This window comes from Mus musculus, chromosome 3 (assembly GCF_000001635.26).
Source record: "Mus musculus strain C57BL/6J chromosome 3, GRCm38.p6 C57BL/6J".
Classification (NCBI taxonomy): domain Eukaryota; kingdom Metazoa; phylum Chordata; class Mammalia; order Rodentia; family Muridae; genus Mus; species Mus musculus.
In genome coordinates, this window is record NC_000069.6 from 85576015 (window position 1) to 85592997 (window position 16983).

The window sequence follows — 16983 nt, forward strand, 5'->3', positions numbered from 1 at the left end:
GTAAGGTGTTTTATACTGTCTGTTTACATTAGAAAATGTTTATGTCATAGTGAATATAGATAAGGAACTACTTGCTTAGGGAATTTTGCATGATTAGGGAATTAAGCATGATGCATTAATTGTTTATAAAGACATGTCTCTATAATTCTGTTTCTAAATCTGAGTGTATTCATAGCATCGATTCACTCCTTTCACAAATGCTTTCAAATGCCTATCAAATACCAGATGCTGATAAGAACTGTCTAATGCAGACAAGCAAAGATCTTGCTTTAGGAGGAGTTTAAAGGTGGACAGAGCTGATGTCTTACAAACAATTAGAGTACAATATGATAATTCTTGCAAAAGCAGTGTGCAAAGAGTAATTTTGGAACCCAAAGGAGGGACATGTAATTGAGCAAGAGGAAGTATTGTGAGAAATTGTAGTGGTGTATCTAGTTAAGGAGGAATGTCTGGAATAAAAACGTGGTGTCCACACTGAGAAGTCAAGTAGGAGTTAGACTGATACATGGAGGAGTGGGGAGGACCCAAGAAAAGAACATGTAGTATGTGATTTTACAGTGTAAGAGCAATGTGATCTCAGTTATTGACATCTAAGAAGCAGTCAGTAATGGAGCGCTATAGTATAAAAGCGAGTTGGTTATCGATTTAGCTACTTATTTTCACTTGATCCTAAGAGGCAACTGAGCCAGCATCACCATCAGCAAGACTTTTAGTGTGGTCTTTTTAAGGAATGAGTTACATTTTGAAGAATAAGATGGAAGGAGCACTGTAAATATTTGAGCTAGAATGTGGCTCCCATTCTGTTCAGGAATCTTATATTGTTAAATGGGAATGGAGTTTCCATCTTCAGGAGCATGTGTAGACAGGGTTATGATGATGAGTATATCACAGACAGGGACTGTTAGGAGTGTGTTCTGTATTCTCAGATGTTTAAATACAAGCGAAGGCTGATCTACCCAGGCTGTTGTCAGTGCCTTGCATGTATCTACTTTAGTCAGAGCTTTGATTGGATTAAGGCAGATTCTCAGGCCTAGAACTCTTCTTATTTGGGCTTTTCATTGTGAGGGATCGCATCTATCTAAACCACATCCCTGGCCACTGCCTGTTTGCTATTGGGTCTCTCTACAGGAAGTCAACACCTTGCTGTACACATGCGGTGCCATCCTCTCGGGTTCTCTTTCTACTGTAAAGTGTCTACCTATGGAGAAGGAGTTCTTGTTTGCTGGAAAAGAGATATGTTTTCTTTAAAAACAGGTGTTCTTTTGGGTGAAGACTCAGATCTAGTAGATACAGTGTTTCCTTAGATGAGTGAAATACTACTCAGTTTATACAGCACTTCTACCTTTCTCCTTCTCTGCTGAGGACCTTTCTTCCTTATGTTTTAGTTGGCCATCAATATAGTCTAGATATCGGAGGGAGGGGATAGGGGACTTTTGTGATAGCATTTGAAATGTAAATGAAGAAAATACGTAATAAATTTTTTTTAAAGTCTAGATATAAGCTAGAGCCTTTTGAGTTTTTTTTTTTTTTTTTTTCCTCAGTTGGGAATGTGATACCTAGTGGGGTCTTAGGGTACATTTAGAAACATATTTTTGGATAAACAGATATAAGCAGTTATAAGCAGATAACAGATTCTTCACTTGTGCCTAAATAGAATACAGACAGTTCAAAATAACTAGCTGGTCAGCACATTTGGAAAGACGTGTTATGTTCCCTAGAAAGTTCCTGCTCTGTGGTCAGCAGGTCAGTTAAACAGTGAGTGCATTGAGAATGGGTGGACATTGGATTGAGAGGGCAGGAAAGGCTATGAGGATAGCTTTCCTAAGCAAGGGTTTGCTGTTCTTCATTAGAGCCAGCAGCACTCATGGCTCCAGTAGCTGTCATGACTGTTCTCTCAGCTTTGCTGAGCAGCCTGCCCTTCAGAAGTGTCCTTCTTCTTAAAGAACCTGTTTTAGTCTACAGCTGAGGAATATGAAAATCCTCACACCAAGACATTGCTTAAAGTATTTCATTCCTTTCTTGTTTGCCTGTCATTCAATTTAAAATGTTTTAGAACGTCTCTGAGGCCCATGGACACAGTATTGTGATATATTTACTCTGCATCTGGTGACTGTAACTAATGAAGAACTTGAGAGATGGTCTTTGAAGACTGGAGTAGAATAGTATGTTGTTGTGTGATCAGCCATGTCAAGTATGGTAATACATAACTGTTTCCTTCCTTCCCGCACCTTCTGCCTCTGCCTCCTGACACTCCTCATGGCTGCTTTCCTTTACCGACTCTAATGTCTGCTCCTCAGCCCTCACTTCTGCTTTACGTTGCTTCCTGCCTTTAAGTAGAGCTCCTCTCTCTTGTCTAGTTATCAGTTTACATTTTAATGTTTTATCTATTTCTACACAAACAATTCATCAACATATTAAAATATAGTACTTATTTATCCTGTTTCTCCCCCTCCCCCCAAAGTAAATCAATCACCAGGGGAAAGTATCTGCTCAGAAATGTTTGGTAAAGGGAGGAATGTATACATGAGGGCATATGCATGCCACGTACATACATACATACATGCATACATACACACACACACACACACACACATACTGCACACACATACACAGAGAACAAAAATCATTGGGAAAAATGATTTACTTAATTGATGATTTTGGAAAAATTGGTTAGCTATTTAGAGAAAAAAATCTATAGCTCCTGTGCATAAGACAAATGTTGTGTATTTATATCTCTATATCTATAATATATCACATATAATGTATACTTACAAGTTAATATATATTATTTCAAATAACAAATAAATATATATTTACAAGTTAAGTGTAAAAATTAAACCACAAATATACAGCAGAATACTCACTTGCTGTTGGGATAGGAACATTTTTTATGAGAGTATGAAGAGACTTTTGTAAGGCAAAATGATATTGTTTTGTATGTTTTAGTCATCCAACAAGTATTTATTGGCCCACTGATTCTTTTAGGAGGCTGTCATAGAAAAACAATGAAAAAAAAAAAAAAGGTTAAAGACTTTTCTCCAGTGATGTCTGCCCCAGAATTGTTTGTAGTAATGTCAAATTGGAAGCAACCAGAGTTTCCCAGTGGTGGGGGGAATGGCTGAGTAAATTGTGATAAATGTATACAGTGGAGTATTATGAAGCCACTAATAATGTTTATGAAAATGTTTTAGTGGCACAGAAAAGTGCTAAAGATAAAATTTTCATTGAGATGAGTAGAATGTCTGTGTAGATAGATCACTTAATCTTCTTTTGCCTGAGTATCTAACTTGCAAAGTGAGGGTAATGTATTAGACTCATTGGATTTTTATGAGAATTAAATGAATAAACTCTTTTAAAATGCTTAGTCACTGCAAGTAATAAGTGCTTCATAAATCTAACCTATTAGTATTAACACATAGTGAGTGGTGACTTTCATCTTTATAAAGATTCCCTTGAGTTATTAAGCACAATTTTTTGTTTTGCCAATAGTGACAGGACAAGTAACTGCTACACACAACAGTTGGTATCCTTATTTGCATTTTGTCACCATAGATACACTGCAATTACATCATTCAGCCATTGTAGTATATTGGACAAACATTTTTTTCAGTAAAAATACTTATTTTATTTGCAGAATAGAAAGTTACTAGGTTTTATTTTAATGAGCTCCTTAATTTAGAAGAGGTTTGCTTTGTTCAAAAAGTAGTGATGTGTTGTTTAGAGACTGAAGTGTTTCTGTAGAATGCATTTGGTCTGTGTGTGATTTATTTTGCCTGCTGACCTGTTAAAAGAGATGCCTGATTACAGAAGGTCCAAGTAGCCATCAGAGAAAAATAGTGCTTTAAAATATTTCAAGATCAATCAGTAAACACTTAACTGAGTGCATTTAAAGTACATGGCATTATCTCCTGATTCAGTAAACACCAGGCTTCTGCTTAAACTATTATTCTCTTCCTTTGTGGTTGCCTCAGGCCTTCTCTCATTGTTTCTGCCTACCAAGTGTTTGCCCTGTACTAGCTCTAGGGAGACAGTTCTGAGCCAGGTCATCTTGCCCTCATGGAGCAACCAAGCACACCGTGACAGTACCTGCTAATATGTGTCTACATGGTAGAAATAGAGTGTGCTTAAGGAAAACATAGGATGGGCAATCAAAATACAAGGTGTTTGTAAAACTGACTAAGCAAAAAGTAAATGGAGTGCTGGCTAAGTCTTATGTCAATTTGACACAAGCTAGAGTTGTCTGAGAGGTAGGAACATCAATGGGGAAAATACCTCCTTCACATTGGACTGTAGGCACGCCTGGAGAACATTTTCTTAATCAGTGATGGATTGGGGAGGCCCCAGCCAGTTTTGGGTGGTATTGAGTTGGCAGTCCTGGTTCTACAAGAAAGCAGGCTGAGAAAGCCATGAGAAGCAAGCCTCATTCCTCCAAAGCACCAGCTCCTACTCCAGGTTCCCATTCAGTTTCAATTCCTGACTTGGCTTCCCTCAGTGGATTCAGGACAAATAATCCCTTTCCTCCTCATGACTTTTGGTCACAGCAATACTAATCTTGACTAAGACAAGAGGATAGAAGAACACCAGGATATGACTAGCACCGGGATCAGATACTCCATAGGCCACTAGCAGTGAGTGGGCACTGATGTCTGCCTTCTAACTCTAGTGCTCACACCTTATGTCACCTGTTTTTCCAGAAGGACAGAGACCTGGTTTTTCTGTCTTTTCTTTTCTGTTCTTCCACAAACAAGAATCTCTAAGGGTGGCTTGTAGGTCGTGGGCCAGAGGGAGTACTTAGAGGCTACTACCGTTGTACAGGAGTGGGGGGCTCTCAGTAAAAAAGCTGCATCGCCTCCTGACTGCTCATGTGGGATGCAACCAATCAGCAGACCTTGGAGAGTCACAGCGGATGTTTAATAAGCACTTGAACAACTCATTTAAAATGTAGCTCGGCACAGGTCACCAGACGGTACACGATGGACAGAGTCCTCAATAAAAACAAAAGTTAAGTGAGCTAGGAGGCTGTCGACAGTAAAAGGTAGACAAGTTTAAAAATGCTTAAAAGCTTTAGTAAATATCCTTTAAGATATAAGAATCAAGCTCTTGGAAATTAAAATTATGGTGCCTTGGCCTATTCCTCCACTTCCACACCAAAAAAACAAAAACACAAAAAACCTAACTAAACAAACAAAAAACCAAAAAACAAAACAACAACAACAAAAAGACCACCTTCCAAAGACTTAGAACAGAAAGTCAACAAAAATCTTTCTCAAAGACAAAACAAATAATGAAATTGAATAATAGAAGAAAATTAGGGACTCAGCCTGGATAGTTCAGTGTCCATGGGTAGAAAGTAGGTGCGAGAAAGCTATCACACAGACAATAACATGCATTTCCTAGAGTCTGAATGGAGAGGGCCTGCCAACCACCCAGTACAATGGATAAAATCGGCCTCAAATGCAGGCATGCCATGAAGTTCATGACCACAGGGACTGAAGAAAGAGAAGATGCTGAAGCCCCTTAGAGAGAGGGAAATGAAGGGAGGGTCAAATGCAAAGGATGTAGTCAGGCAGAAAGCAGACTTCTCAGAAGTGGTACTTACTTCGGGAGGAGAGTAGAACAAAGTCCTAAATATTCTTAGCAGAAAATGAACTATTCTAACTGAGCATTCTGCCCCACCACTATCAACCTGGTGTGCTGTTAGGATAATGGCAGTTTTAAACAGCTTCTTAAGATTTGCCTTCCATTATCCAGGTTCCTGAAGTAAAGAAGAGTTCCAGGTAGCCAGCCCTGCAGCAGCTCCTGCAGGCCCCAGAGAAGAGGAAGGTAGCTTCAGAGAGGACTGGGGAAGATGGGGAGGTGGGAACAGCAGGTGTCTGTAAGTGGGCTCTCCAAGCAGAGTACACACCAAGGACAAGGAAGCAAATGAAAGGCAACTACAAGATGACAGGATGTTCTCCAAAGGGAATAAAGCCACTAAGTCCTTCCGACGAGACCGTATTTAAGAAAGAGTAGAGGCCCCACTCTCTAATTTAACAAACTCTATGACACACCTCAGATATTGGGGAATACAAGAGCAGAACTAAACTTGTATTTACCATAATTGAGAGTCATGTTCTAAACTACTACAGTGACACACACACACACACACACACACACACAGAGAGAGAGAGAGAGATTAAGTGATTCTTTTGGCCATTTATTAGAGGCGCCCACGCTCCCCTTCTCCTTGTCCTAGACCTCTAGTTAGAAACTCTGATTTGTTTTTCTTTTAGAGGAGGGGTGGGAGTGGAGTTGTCATTGTTTGGTTTCCACTATTGTTTTGTTTTTTACATTTTTAATTGGGTAATAAATACATGCTTTAGATTGCCTTGAGACAGACTTCTAGTCACGGGATTCATTCACCAAGGTTTCTTTTTGTTTTACACACAAGATAGAAGTAAGTCACTTTCCTGGAGTGCTTTCCATCTTCTTCCTTTTTTTCTCTCCCAAAGTTCAAGTGATGGAGATCCTTTCTTCTCTCCATCCTCACAACCCTCACCCATATTCAAGCTGTCACATGTGCCTTGGCTCCTGTCCCTTGGCATAGTGAACTGCTGTCCTAGCAGCCTGACTTCACAGATTTTCATGTTACCCAGCTTATTATCAGGGTGGGCATATTCTATTTTTAATAGATATAAAGTAATACAGCATGAATAAGTGCTTATGATATAGTTATATAAAAATACTGGGAAATGTTCCTCTTATTATTCTCTCGTCTTGAAACTCATATCAGTTAATTCTGGAAATGAAGCCCACATCATGGGGCTTCAAGTTCTAAACAAATGCACTGTGTCTTTCATTGTAACAGCTTACCAAGACTGTCCTTCTGCCAGTTTTTAGAAAGGCTTGTCACATGGCAAATGGCCAAGCAGCCTTAGCCTTCACCAGCAGGTGATGGATTTTTCCAAAGGTCTCCTGGCACGGAGTATTATTTAAAAATAGGAAGATAAATACCAGGTGAGACTGCCCAAAGATATGAAGGTGATTGCATCTAGGAACAGAACTGGGAGTTGAGGTTGGGGTTGGGCACCACTGCTTTTCAGTATCAGTTAAAGTATTAAAAATTAAGGCAGTGAATAAAGACAAGTGGGAGGAAGCACCTTTCAAAATCAGATGTCTTCAGAGCACAGGAGGAAAGACCAAGGGCAAGGGGGAGATGTGACTCTCCTCACATAAACACAGATACGTTTTGTGGGTTCAGGCATGGGACATGGAAGAAGCCCTTGTCAGTTTGTCCTCTTTAGCTAACATGCCCTAGCATCTCTCGCTCCTGTCGATGTCAGTGTCTCTGCTCTCTGGCTCTGTGGGTGATAAGCTCAGTCCTTGTGTGCTTGCAGCTGTTCTGCCTTCTCCCTCAGTCTGCAGTGAAAGCGTAGGATTCCATGTTGACATTTATTTCTCCTCAGCACTCTGAAGATGCATTCCCTTTCCTCGGGCATCTGTTACTGCTGATGAGGAGTCTGTGTCTGTAGGTAATTTGTCCTCTCTGGAAGTGTTAGCCAGGATGGTTCCAGGTGTGGGTTTGTTATCATCTGCTCTTCTCTGTGTTCAATGTGATTTTCAACCTGACTGTACCCTGAACTGTAGAGATGTCTCTAGGATGAGTTCATGACAGCTTGTGCCAGGGCCCCATGGTCTTTATTGAATGAAAAGTTTTCTGCATTAATTTCCCAACCTACTACAGCTTAGGTAGTACCAGAGTCCTGCCATGCACTGGAGCCAGATGCAAGGTCAGGGATCTGCCTTTTCAGAGTTGTCTTTCTCCATGACCTGAGGTGGGTGCCTTCTCCATGTCTACTTCCCGCTGGTGACAGGTCTGACTGGACCAGGAGTTTTGGCTCAAAGCTTTCTTCAGGGAGCCACTCAAGATCTTTCCCTTCATGGGCTCAGCATCTTGACTTCTGCTTCAGGGTGTCTTCAGATGCCCACAGCTGGAGTTTTCAGCTGCGTTTACAATAATGATCTACTAACAGAGTGCTTGTTCTGTGGCAGATTAGCTTATTTTAACCTCCTAACAACCCAGTGAGGTAGTTACTATGGTTACCGCAATCAGAAGGTAAGTGAAGAAGCCAGGATTAAAACCCTATAGTGTGGCTTCAGAGCCCATGCCCTTGTCCCAGAGCTACCCTGACACCTGTGTCTGCCTATGGCCTTCATGGCCTTAAACTCACAGCTCAGCTTTGTCCCCAGGTGACTCTTTTTGCAGATGAGCTTGACTATTGTTTGTTAGGTGTGTGCTCATGCATGTATGTGTATTATAAACATCAGTATGTACAAATGCATGTATGTACAAATATAATGTCTTCTTCGCCTTTTCAACCCATGTTTACTGACTATCTGTGCCCTGGCTGCTTCTGTCAAGGTTGCCATCCTGACCTGGCTGCCATAACTGGTTCTGAAGTAGTGACCCTTCTGAATGTTATTTAGGAGCACAGATATTTTATCTTATTATTTTATCTTAGTTTTAGGATTTTATGGAATTCCATTATGAATCTTCAGACTGAAAAGGTCAGTCAGCCCATTTTGCTGCTTATTGGCAGGATTACAGCCAAACGAAGGACAGCATTTTCTGTTTTTATTAGCAGGGGTGCAGCCTCATTTATTATTTTAACCTAGTAAAACTTCCTTCTGTGGTACAGATTGCCCTTAAATTATTAACTAATTATTGGCCTACAGAACTATAAACAGGATCCTAGGTTATTTGCTGTGAGCTGGTTATATCCTGCTTATCAGTATCATTCTAGTTTCTCTTGTTGAAATATTCTGGATGTGAAGTAGGAAGAAAATTAGAAACAAAATATATTTATTTGCTAAAATATCATAGGATTTACAAGTCTGTTCATTCTGTAATTGGCCAAATAATGTTTCCAGGAATGCTGAGAATTTATCAAGGCATCGGATATGTTTGGAATAAATGCTTGTGCAAGCCTGTGTGCTCATACACACACACAATGAGTGCACGTTCATTCCTTGTGATTTCAGCTGCCTGGGCCCTCCTGGTTCATTCCCAAAGAGGACAGTTGTCCATATTGCTGCTGATGGTAGGGATGCTCAGTGCGGCGCAGTAGATAAGGCCCTCTCAGAATCAGGCTGTGCCCCTGATGACATTAACTGGAGACCAGTGATCTGTTCTTGTGTTGCTTGTCTGGAAGCTCTTATCTGTATGTAACACCAAACCCCCTAGCAAACACAAGGCCTCTTTTTTCCAAAACTGGGCAAAGACATAAAAGCCATTTTTTTTCATTTGTGTGTGCTAAGTCACTCTCCTTTTTTCTCACTATCAGTCTGTCTAAAAACGCATTTGGGGTTTTCCATATATTGTTCAGAATTGGTCCTGGCAGCAATGGAATGAATCAGAAATGTTGTTTGTGACAATTTACAGAATTTTTATTCACAAGAGTATATACTATTAACAACAAGGCTCACGTAAAGAAGAATAAATATGTTGTGATGCCTACCCCCTAGGGACTTGATAACAGTGTACACAGCACACAGCACATATTGTGCTGGATATTCATTCTTGAATCCAAGCCTGCAGGTTGCACCAAAAAGAGGTCTTGCCACTCTGAAAATGATGATGCAATGCTTTTGTAAAGTACTTTGGGTTTAATTTATTTTTGAAATCCTAATGACATCTATTTAAAGTTAGGTAAGTCAGAAGTATTTCTGCTCTCTAAACATAGCAGGTATCACTAATAGCTTGTTTTGAAGGGTCTAGTCAGTTTAGAGAGACTTCACTAGATCTAGAGAGGACCATGATAGGCCCTTCTGACCTGTAATTCTGAATGTAATCACAAAGTTGTTCTTAACTTAAAGCTGAGACACAAAATAGCAAGTCAGGAAAACATTGTAGAAATGAGTCTTGGGCACACTGCAGTCCCATCTGTTTAGTTCTATGTCCATTCACACTTAGGTGATACTTATCTGGCCAAGCTAGAGGACAAAGTGTGCCAGTGTTCTGTTAACTTTTTTTTTCCATTTCTGTGATTTTCTTTAATGAAATCTGTGGAAATTGGAGTTAGGTGGTGTCCTCAGACTTTATTCCTGCCCATCACTCTGAGTCCCTGTTACTTTTGTGTTCTAGGGATGGAGAGTGTTGCCTGTATCCTTTATCTCTAACACAGGTATGTGTGAGCACAGGCTTCTGAGAGTGGAGGTTCTCCTCATCGCTTATGCTTGTCCAATGATCCAAAATTTCCTAGTGCCATACCTGGCTGTCTCATGGTGTTGAGGGACTTTTGCCTCATTGGGCTGGGTGACCTCCCCTTTGTTCATGAGGAACACTTGTCTCCTTTCTTATTTGGGTTTTCCCACCTCTCAGTGGGTTCTTGGAAGCCTTCCCCTTCAGAAGCATTCTCACCTCTACCGCCCAGTCTTCCTGCACCATTTGCTGTTGTGTGTGCTCTGTGTTATGCCAATGACTTTACTTGATCAATGTGTTGGTTTCATACAGTTGATTGGTCAACCCTTTGTGTGTTGTTCAGAGGATCATCTGTTTAAGGTTCTGAAAAAGCAGTTCATGGGTCTTTAGGGACAACTTGATTGAACCTTGTTTAGAAAATATATATGTGTGTATATATGTATGTGTGTTTGTAGGGAGAAAAAGCATGAAAGAATTTTACAAGCACTTAAAACTTGATATTTTAAACCTATTTATGGGTCTCTTTCTAAAACACATTATGTGTTTTCTCAACTTTTCAATAGAGTATCTTGAACATAAGGTAATCTTGATGTGATTGCTTAAGGCTATCGGCAACATCAGTTACTGCTGAGTTGTAATATAATGGTGCCTTGAAGAGCTATTGAGGTGTGCAAGGCTATCTGATCACACAGTAAATGTTAGCAGTAGCCTATTCTTTTAGACTTCACTGTACAGTGCTTGCAGCCCTTACCTTCCACCCTCCTCCTCCTTTTAAGCTACTGTCAGTGTATTTGACTCTGGAAGCTGTTCCTGGCTCATTTTCCACTTCTGGATTCTTATTTCTGATCTCCACTAGCCCAGAAATCCAGATCATTATGATTGTTGGAGTAAAATGCAAGCAAAGCCCTATGTAGAGCTTTGTCCTACAGGTAAAATATGCAGATAGTGCAGGAACCAATCTTGAAGCTGCAGATCATGAGAGCAGAGTAGGAAGAAATGCATAGGTCATTTGGTCTACTCCTAATGTACAGATGAAGGAAGTGCTGTTGTGACTGGCCCATCTGTGTTTGCCCAGTCACCCACTCAGGTCACTCTCACTTTAATAATTGGGTTCTGTATTAGTCAGGGTTCACTAGAGGAGCAGAACTCTAATAGAGTGAATATATCTAATGAAGGAGATGTATCTGATTGGCTTGCACAGTTGGATCTACGTAGTCCAATTGTGACCGCCTTTACAGTGGAGAGGCTGAGAAACTGGTGACTGCTCAGTACACAGGGCTGGGTGCCCCAGCTCTTGCAGCCTGGCACTGCAGGCCTGGGTAGCTCCTGCAGAGCCCCTCCCTGGTCTTCAGTCCATGTTGGAAGATGGAAGAAGCTGTGTCATGACATCAGTAAAGAGTAGCAGGAGTAGTAACAACAGGGTGGATGGACTGAGCAGCTAGGAGTGACCATGGGCAAGTAGGAGCAGCACACTGTGCCTCAGACCTCCTCATGTGGGGGCTGTGGGGGCTGCTATGGAAAGCGCTGTGCCCCACACCAGTTCATGCTTCAGGCAATACTCTCACAGACCAATCAGACAAAGTCATTTAGTTGATTATAGTTCTAATCATGTTGACAACCAAGATCGACCACCCCAGCTTCTAATCTGTGCTCTTCTATAATTGGAGTTGAAATAACTTTGACTTATGTAGGTGGCTGGTGTGTGTGTGTGTATGTGTGTAATTGTGTGTGTGTTAAATCTCAAACATGAATACTAGTAACAGGTGTGTATAATGTTTATCGATGTCCTCTGATTTGCTTATATACATATACAGCATTGACTGCCCAGCAATGACCTTGTTAATGCTTGTATGTGCCATGTGTGATGGCCTCTGGTTATGAGACTTAAACCCAGAGAAAGAGAAAAAAAGTGTGCTTAGAAGAAAGGAGATCTAACCCAACTAACCACAAATCCCATGACCTGTGCGTTGCATACAACTGTGACTTCAGCTTGCCAGTATTCACTGTTCAAATCATGACAATAACAAAAATTTATTTTAGATTTCTTTATTTTTGTTTCATTTTGGGTATTCTTTATACTCTGTTCTGGCTTATTGATTTTTCTCTTGTTATGCCTATCTTTAACTTTTTAAAAATTTTACTGTAAATGTCTCATTCGTGAAAATTTTATATCTTTCAAATATCTTGTTTTTCTGAAAATAATGTCTTTCTTAATATGTTAGAATCTTGATTTGTTCAAGAACTTTAAATCTACTTATTTTATAGGCTGTGTTTAGTAATTATAGTACTTGAAAGCACCTAGATGACCTTACTCTGACTTTTTTTTTTTTAAACTAATTCTGGCTAAAGTGATTGCCTTCTATGTCTTGTAAGTTTGGGTGATGAAGGGCTGATGAGAGGGATCCATTAGAGGTTTGCTTGAGAGTGAGCCCTTTTAGAGCCCTGCTTCATTGGCTACTTTCCAGTGCTCCCATCGCTATGGCACACTTCATTTATCTTTCAGTTTGAGGATTCATGGAGCACAGAGTTAGAAAATTTCACCTGAGCTTGTTTGAGAGCAGCCCATTAATCCTTAGGGGTGGCTCCTGCTAAAACAGAACTCAAGCTAAGACGTGACTGAGGTGGAAACTGCACACAGGCCTTTGGGGACACTTTAGATATAAACTGTAGCAGTGGCCTTTCTTATCTCACCCTTAGTGAGTCAGTCCCTTAAGTGCTATATAGAAATGATGTCACCTCCTTCCTCGGAACTGAGTGGAGCAGCTGCTCTGGTGTTTGCAGCAGTGAAGATTTGGAGTTCATTTTCTCCTCTGTCCTCACCCTGAGAACCTGGAGGGACCCTGTCAGCTTTGTTCAGATGACTCCTGGGTCTATAGAGCCCAAGGCACCTCAGGGTTTCAGGAGTCGGCTCCTTTATGGCCATACCCTACTCTGGGCAACAGCCTGGGCCCCTCAGGTTCAGTTTTTAGCAAGAAACTGTAGGTATTGTATCTAGGAAAGGCTTTTGTCTCATTTTCATATTCTATATTCCATATTAGGGTTAGGGTTATTGATTTCTCTTTCTCTTAGAATATGTCCTCCAACAAGAGACAGGTTCTGAACTGTTTTAGGTTAACTTTGTCTACACAGCACAAAATGTCTAATAGTAGAAACAGAGGTAAGGGTGTATAGAAAATAAAATATGGGCATATTACCAGAGATGCTGGGAGTGCAAAGCTTAAGGGTCTTCTGGTGATATAAATATGTAATAGGTGAAAAAAAGCTGATAGTGTTTTGTGTACATGTCTGACACTTTGGTAGCTCACACAGGCTTTGTTCTGTTGATTTATGCGGAGGCCTGTCATAAAATGCAGCCCGAGGCCATGCTGCTGGGCGCCTCTGCTTTCCCAGAGGCAGTTCCAGAACTAAAACCTTGTTGCAGACCTGGGAAGCACTTCCATGCCAGTGTATGGCCGGTCTTGGTGGTTGCTATTGAGCTTCTTCTGTGACCTTGGGGTGCAGCGGTGGGGTGGTGGGCATGGGGGCAGTGAGTTGTTCTAGGTAGATTTTATAGGAACTAGCAAGAGTGTCCTAGAAGATTAACACAAATTATCTTCCCTCTGAGCGGTGAGAACTGCAGTCAGGTGGAGAGAAACGAATCAGCCTCATTTTTGATGACTGCTTTATTGATACTTTTACTTTATATGTAGCCAGATGTCTTCCAATAATTTCTGTCCAGTCGACCTCTGCTTCCTCAGAGTGCATGCCTCCTTCCCACTGTATGGAAGAAGCTGCGTCTATCAACAGACTGTCACGTGGCTCCAATCATGTGGCTGTGTGCCACTCATCCAGAGGAGCTCCTTCCGGCTCAGTCCTGAAGAGTCAGACTTGGACCCTGCGATGGGAATGCTGCTTCTCCACAGCCATTCCACATGTGAGCAGCTCAGTTCTCCTCACCACTTGTCAGAATGGTGTCTCCTTGGGGAACAGAAAAGGCCTAGTATATGGAGACAGGGGACAAGGGAGTGGAGGCTACATGAGCTCTTGAGGAATGTGAGAGCTCATGTGGCTGTTTAGCTTCTGTCATATTTGGAAGGAGCTGTGAGGCACTGGGGCGGGCTCTGTGGAATTCCTTGTTCATGTCATGAGGATGTACTTGTGTCCTGTCCAAGTCCTCTGGACAGGCCCTTCTATGGTGAACAGTTAGGAGCATTCAGCTCCATGTCTAGCACTTAGGGTCAGGGGGAGATCTGACTGCCTGCTCTGCTACGACATCTTGGGGAAGGCTTTCTCTCATCTTTTTTTAGAATCTTGGCAAAGCTAGGAAGTCATTGTGCCTTGGCATCTAGAGATGGCAAATCTAGGCTGGATGATTCTGGCAGAGTTAGGTATTCAGGCTGTGCTCCTCAAAGAGCATTCTGTTCCTCATGGCAGAGAGTTCTTGCTAGTGAGCTTGTTGCCTCTCAGCCTTCCACATCCAGTCACGTCCCTTGAGAAAAGACTCAAGCTGGCAGGAACAATAGGTAGAAATGAAAATACACTAGTGTTTCTAGGAGCCTTAAAATGTTCCCTTCTAAATTTTGATGTTTGAATCTCCTTTCACAGGAGATTCAAGCAAGAATCATAACCAAGGGTTCTTCTCTTTCATGCTCTGCAGCCTCCTTATGAGACCTAGACGAGTGAGAATCTGTGATTGTCAGACTCGTGCCATCACAGAGCGAAAGGTCAGGGGCAGCAACCCCACTTGGTAGGTGAGGCAGCTGGGGATTGACCCAATGATATAGGGAGGCCAGCAACCTACCTAAAATTATGGGTGAGAGGTGCCTTTCTACCAATCTTAGTGTAAAGCACCAGGCTGCGCTGCTTTCTGCAGTATTTGCTAATTGTTCACTTCCAGCAAAATACAACCAGGGACCTTTTCTTTACAGCTTTTGTAAACCTTTAGAATGCCTGGAGCCAGCCACTACCTTTGTTTGTTTATCACAGTCAGCTAGCCAGCCTATTTACCTTACTCCTTCCAGTTTACATCTGTGCAGAGAAATCCATGTCCGTGAAAGCACTTCCTGGCCTCTCACATGGCACATAGATTTCATTTGATATTATTATAGTATTCAGTTCTTGACTTTTCATCTTTAAAATATAAGTACTTTCATTTTATCATGGCCAATATGATGGTGGTACTAATACCTACCACTCCCCTGAAGTAACTTAGATGGCACAGTAACCTGAGTAATAGTTAAAACTAAAATTTCACCTAACCCCTTTCTTTCAGAAAAGCACAGATTGGAAAGTGTACACACATATTTACCCAGCAAGACAAGAGAATGCAAGTATCAGTAAAAAGTAAGGTCACTTATAGCATTTAGGGAAGCTAAATGTATTTTCTTTCTTTTTAAAAAAGTTGTTGTTTTGTTTTAATTATGTATGTTCTTTTGTATTTGTAGGAATATATTCACAAGAATACAGGTGCCCTTGGAGGCCAGAGGCGTGGGGGGGGGGTACAAGTGCTGGGGGGGTATGCGTCTCTTTACATTGTTATTAGGAGCAGAATTCAGGTCCTCTGCAAGAGCAGTACATACTCTTAATGGCTGAGCCAGCTTTCCAACTCTGTAAGTGTGTTTTCCACTAAAAAAGATATAACTGGTAAAGTAGAGAGAGGGGTGGGGTGGGGGGGAGTAGTGGGGGTAGGGTGGGGTCAATCCAACTGTATATGCAAGAATGAGTATTAGGTAAAATATGTTTTAAAAGAACATTTTTATATTCTTAAAAATACACATGGCTACTTATATGTAGAATTTTTATGTTCTATATAGATGTTATAGAATTCTCTGTTCACAGACTCTTTTTGTTCCATTTTACTGAGGATTGATTGCACCATACTTTATCACCTATATAGGGGTCTCAAAATATCCTATAACTTAATTGAATCCGTGACATAGAAAGATTTAGGTCAATACAGTTAGTATATAGGATGCTTTCATTTCTAAAACTTATTTTTAGCAACGGTGCATAGAAGCTTCAGATGCCCTTGTGATTTACAAACAGCCTCCCCTCCCCCAGCTCTCTGTCCTTCTCTGTTCTGTGTGGGAGTCTTATCACACCTCACCATGCCTCGCCCCTACAGTTTTATTTAGAAATCATTCACATTCGTAGAAGGACTGAGAGAACAGTACAGGGAAAATTCTCCTTGCCCTTAGGCTGCCCCCCTTAGATGAGCCATTTGAGAATAAGTTACAGATAGCATAGGACTTTATTTCTAAATATTTCAGCATTTATCACCTAAGAACAACAAAAAACATTCTCATATATGGATCCCTGTTAATGTCGCACTCAGAAAAACTAACCTTGACACAGTGCCATTATTTGGCACAGTTCATTTTCAAGTGTATCTTTTGTTTTCTCATTCCAGAATCTAGTCAAAGATTGTACATTGTATTTGGTTGTCAATTTCTATAATTCTATGTTTTTTCTTTCTCCCCTCTTCACTCCTTTGCCTTCTTTCATTTTTTTCTTCAGAAATTCATATTTTAAAAAACATTTCCAGGCCAGCAATTTTATCTTATCATGTACTGTTTATGATTAGTGCAGATTATTGCCCACTGAGAGCGTGGTATATGTGCACACACACACACATTTTGACAACTGAGAGCTTGGTATGCGCGCGCACACATTTTGCTTCCCCTTTAAGTGTCCATGAGTTTTTGTGTCTCCCCAGGAAGTGTCCGAAGCATCCAGCTTCTTCTTTTCAATTAGAGTTTAGCTGGTTCAAGTCAGTTGTTTCTTTCTCAGCCATAATCAAATCTTCCAGCTTTATACTGATCTAA

General features: G+C 41.0%; 1 protein-coding gene and 1 long non-coding RNA gene across 8 annotated transcripts in view; both read left to right on the top strand.

Annotated features, from left to right (window-relative positions):
• The window catches only part of Gatb (glutamyl-tRNA(Gln) amidotransferase, subunit B), an 81523-nt gene that overhangs the window by 1913 nt on the left and 62627 nt on the right, over window positions 1-16983 (top strand). For 3 of the 7 annotated variants that reach the window (XR_375512.3, XM_006501330.2, XM_006501329.2), the window contains exon 3: window positions 13899-14093. The exons of 3 other annotated variants lie outside the window; for them this stretch is intronic. Coding sequence is in view for 3 of the 4 variants with exons in the window: in XM_006501330.2 (XP_006501393.1) it covers window positions 13899-14093 (195 nt within the window). In the remaining variant the exon portion in view is untranslated. Of the gene's footprint in view, window positions 1-13869; window positions 14094-16983 lie in introns of all 7 variants that reach the window. One more of the 7 variants, XM_011240080.2, reaches the window with a different exon arrangement.
• Window positions 7-13812, top strand: Gm46809. Its single transcript, XR_001783869.2, has 2 exons — window positions 7-7511; window positions 7724-13812. It is a non-coding gene; the product is annotated as a predicted gene, 46809 (long non-coding RNA).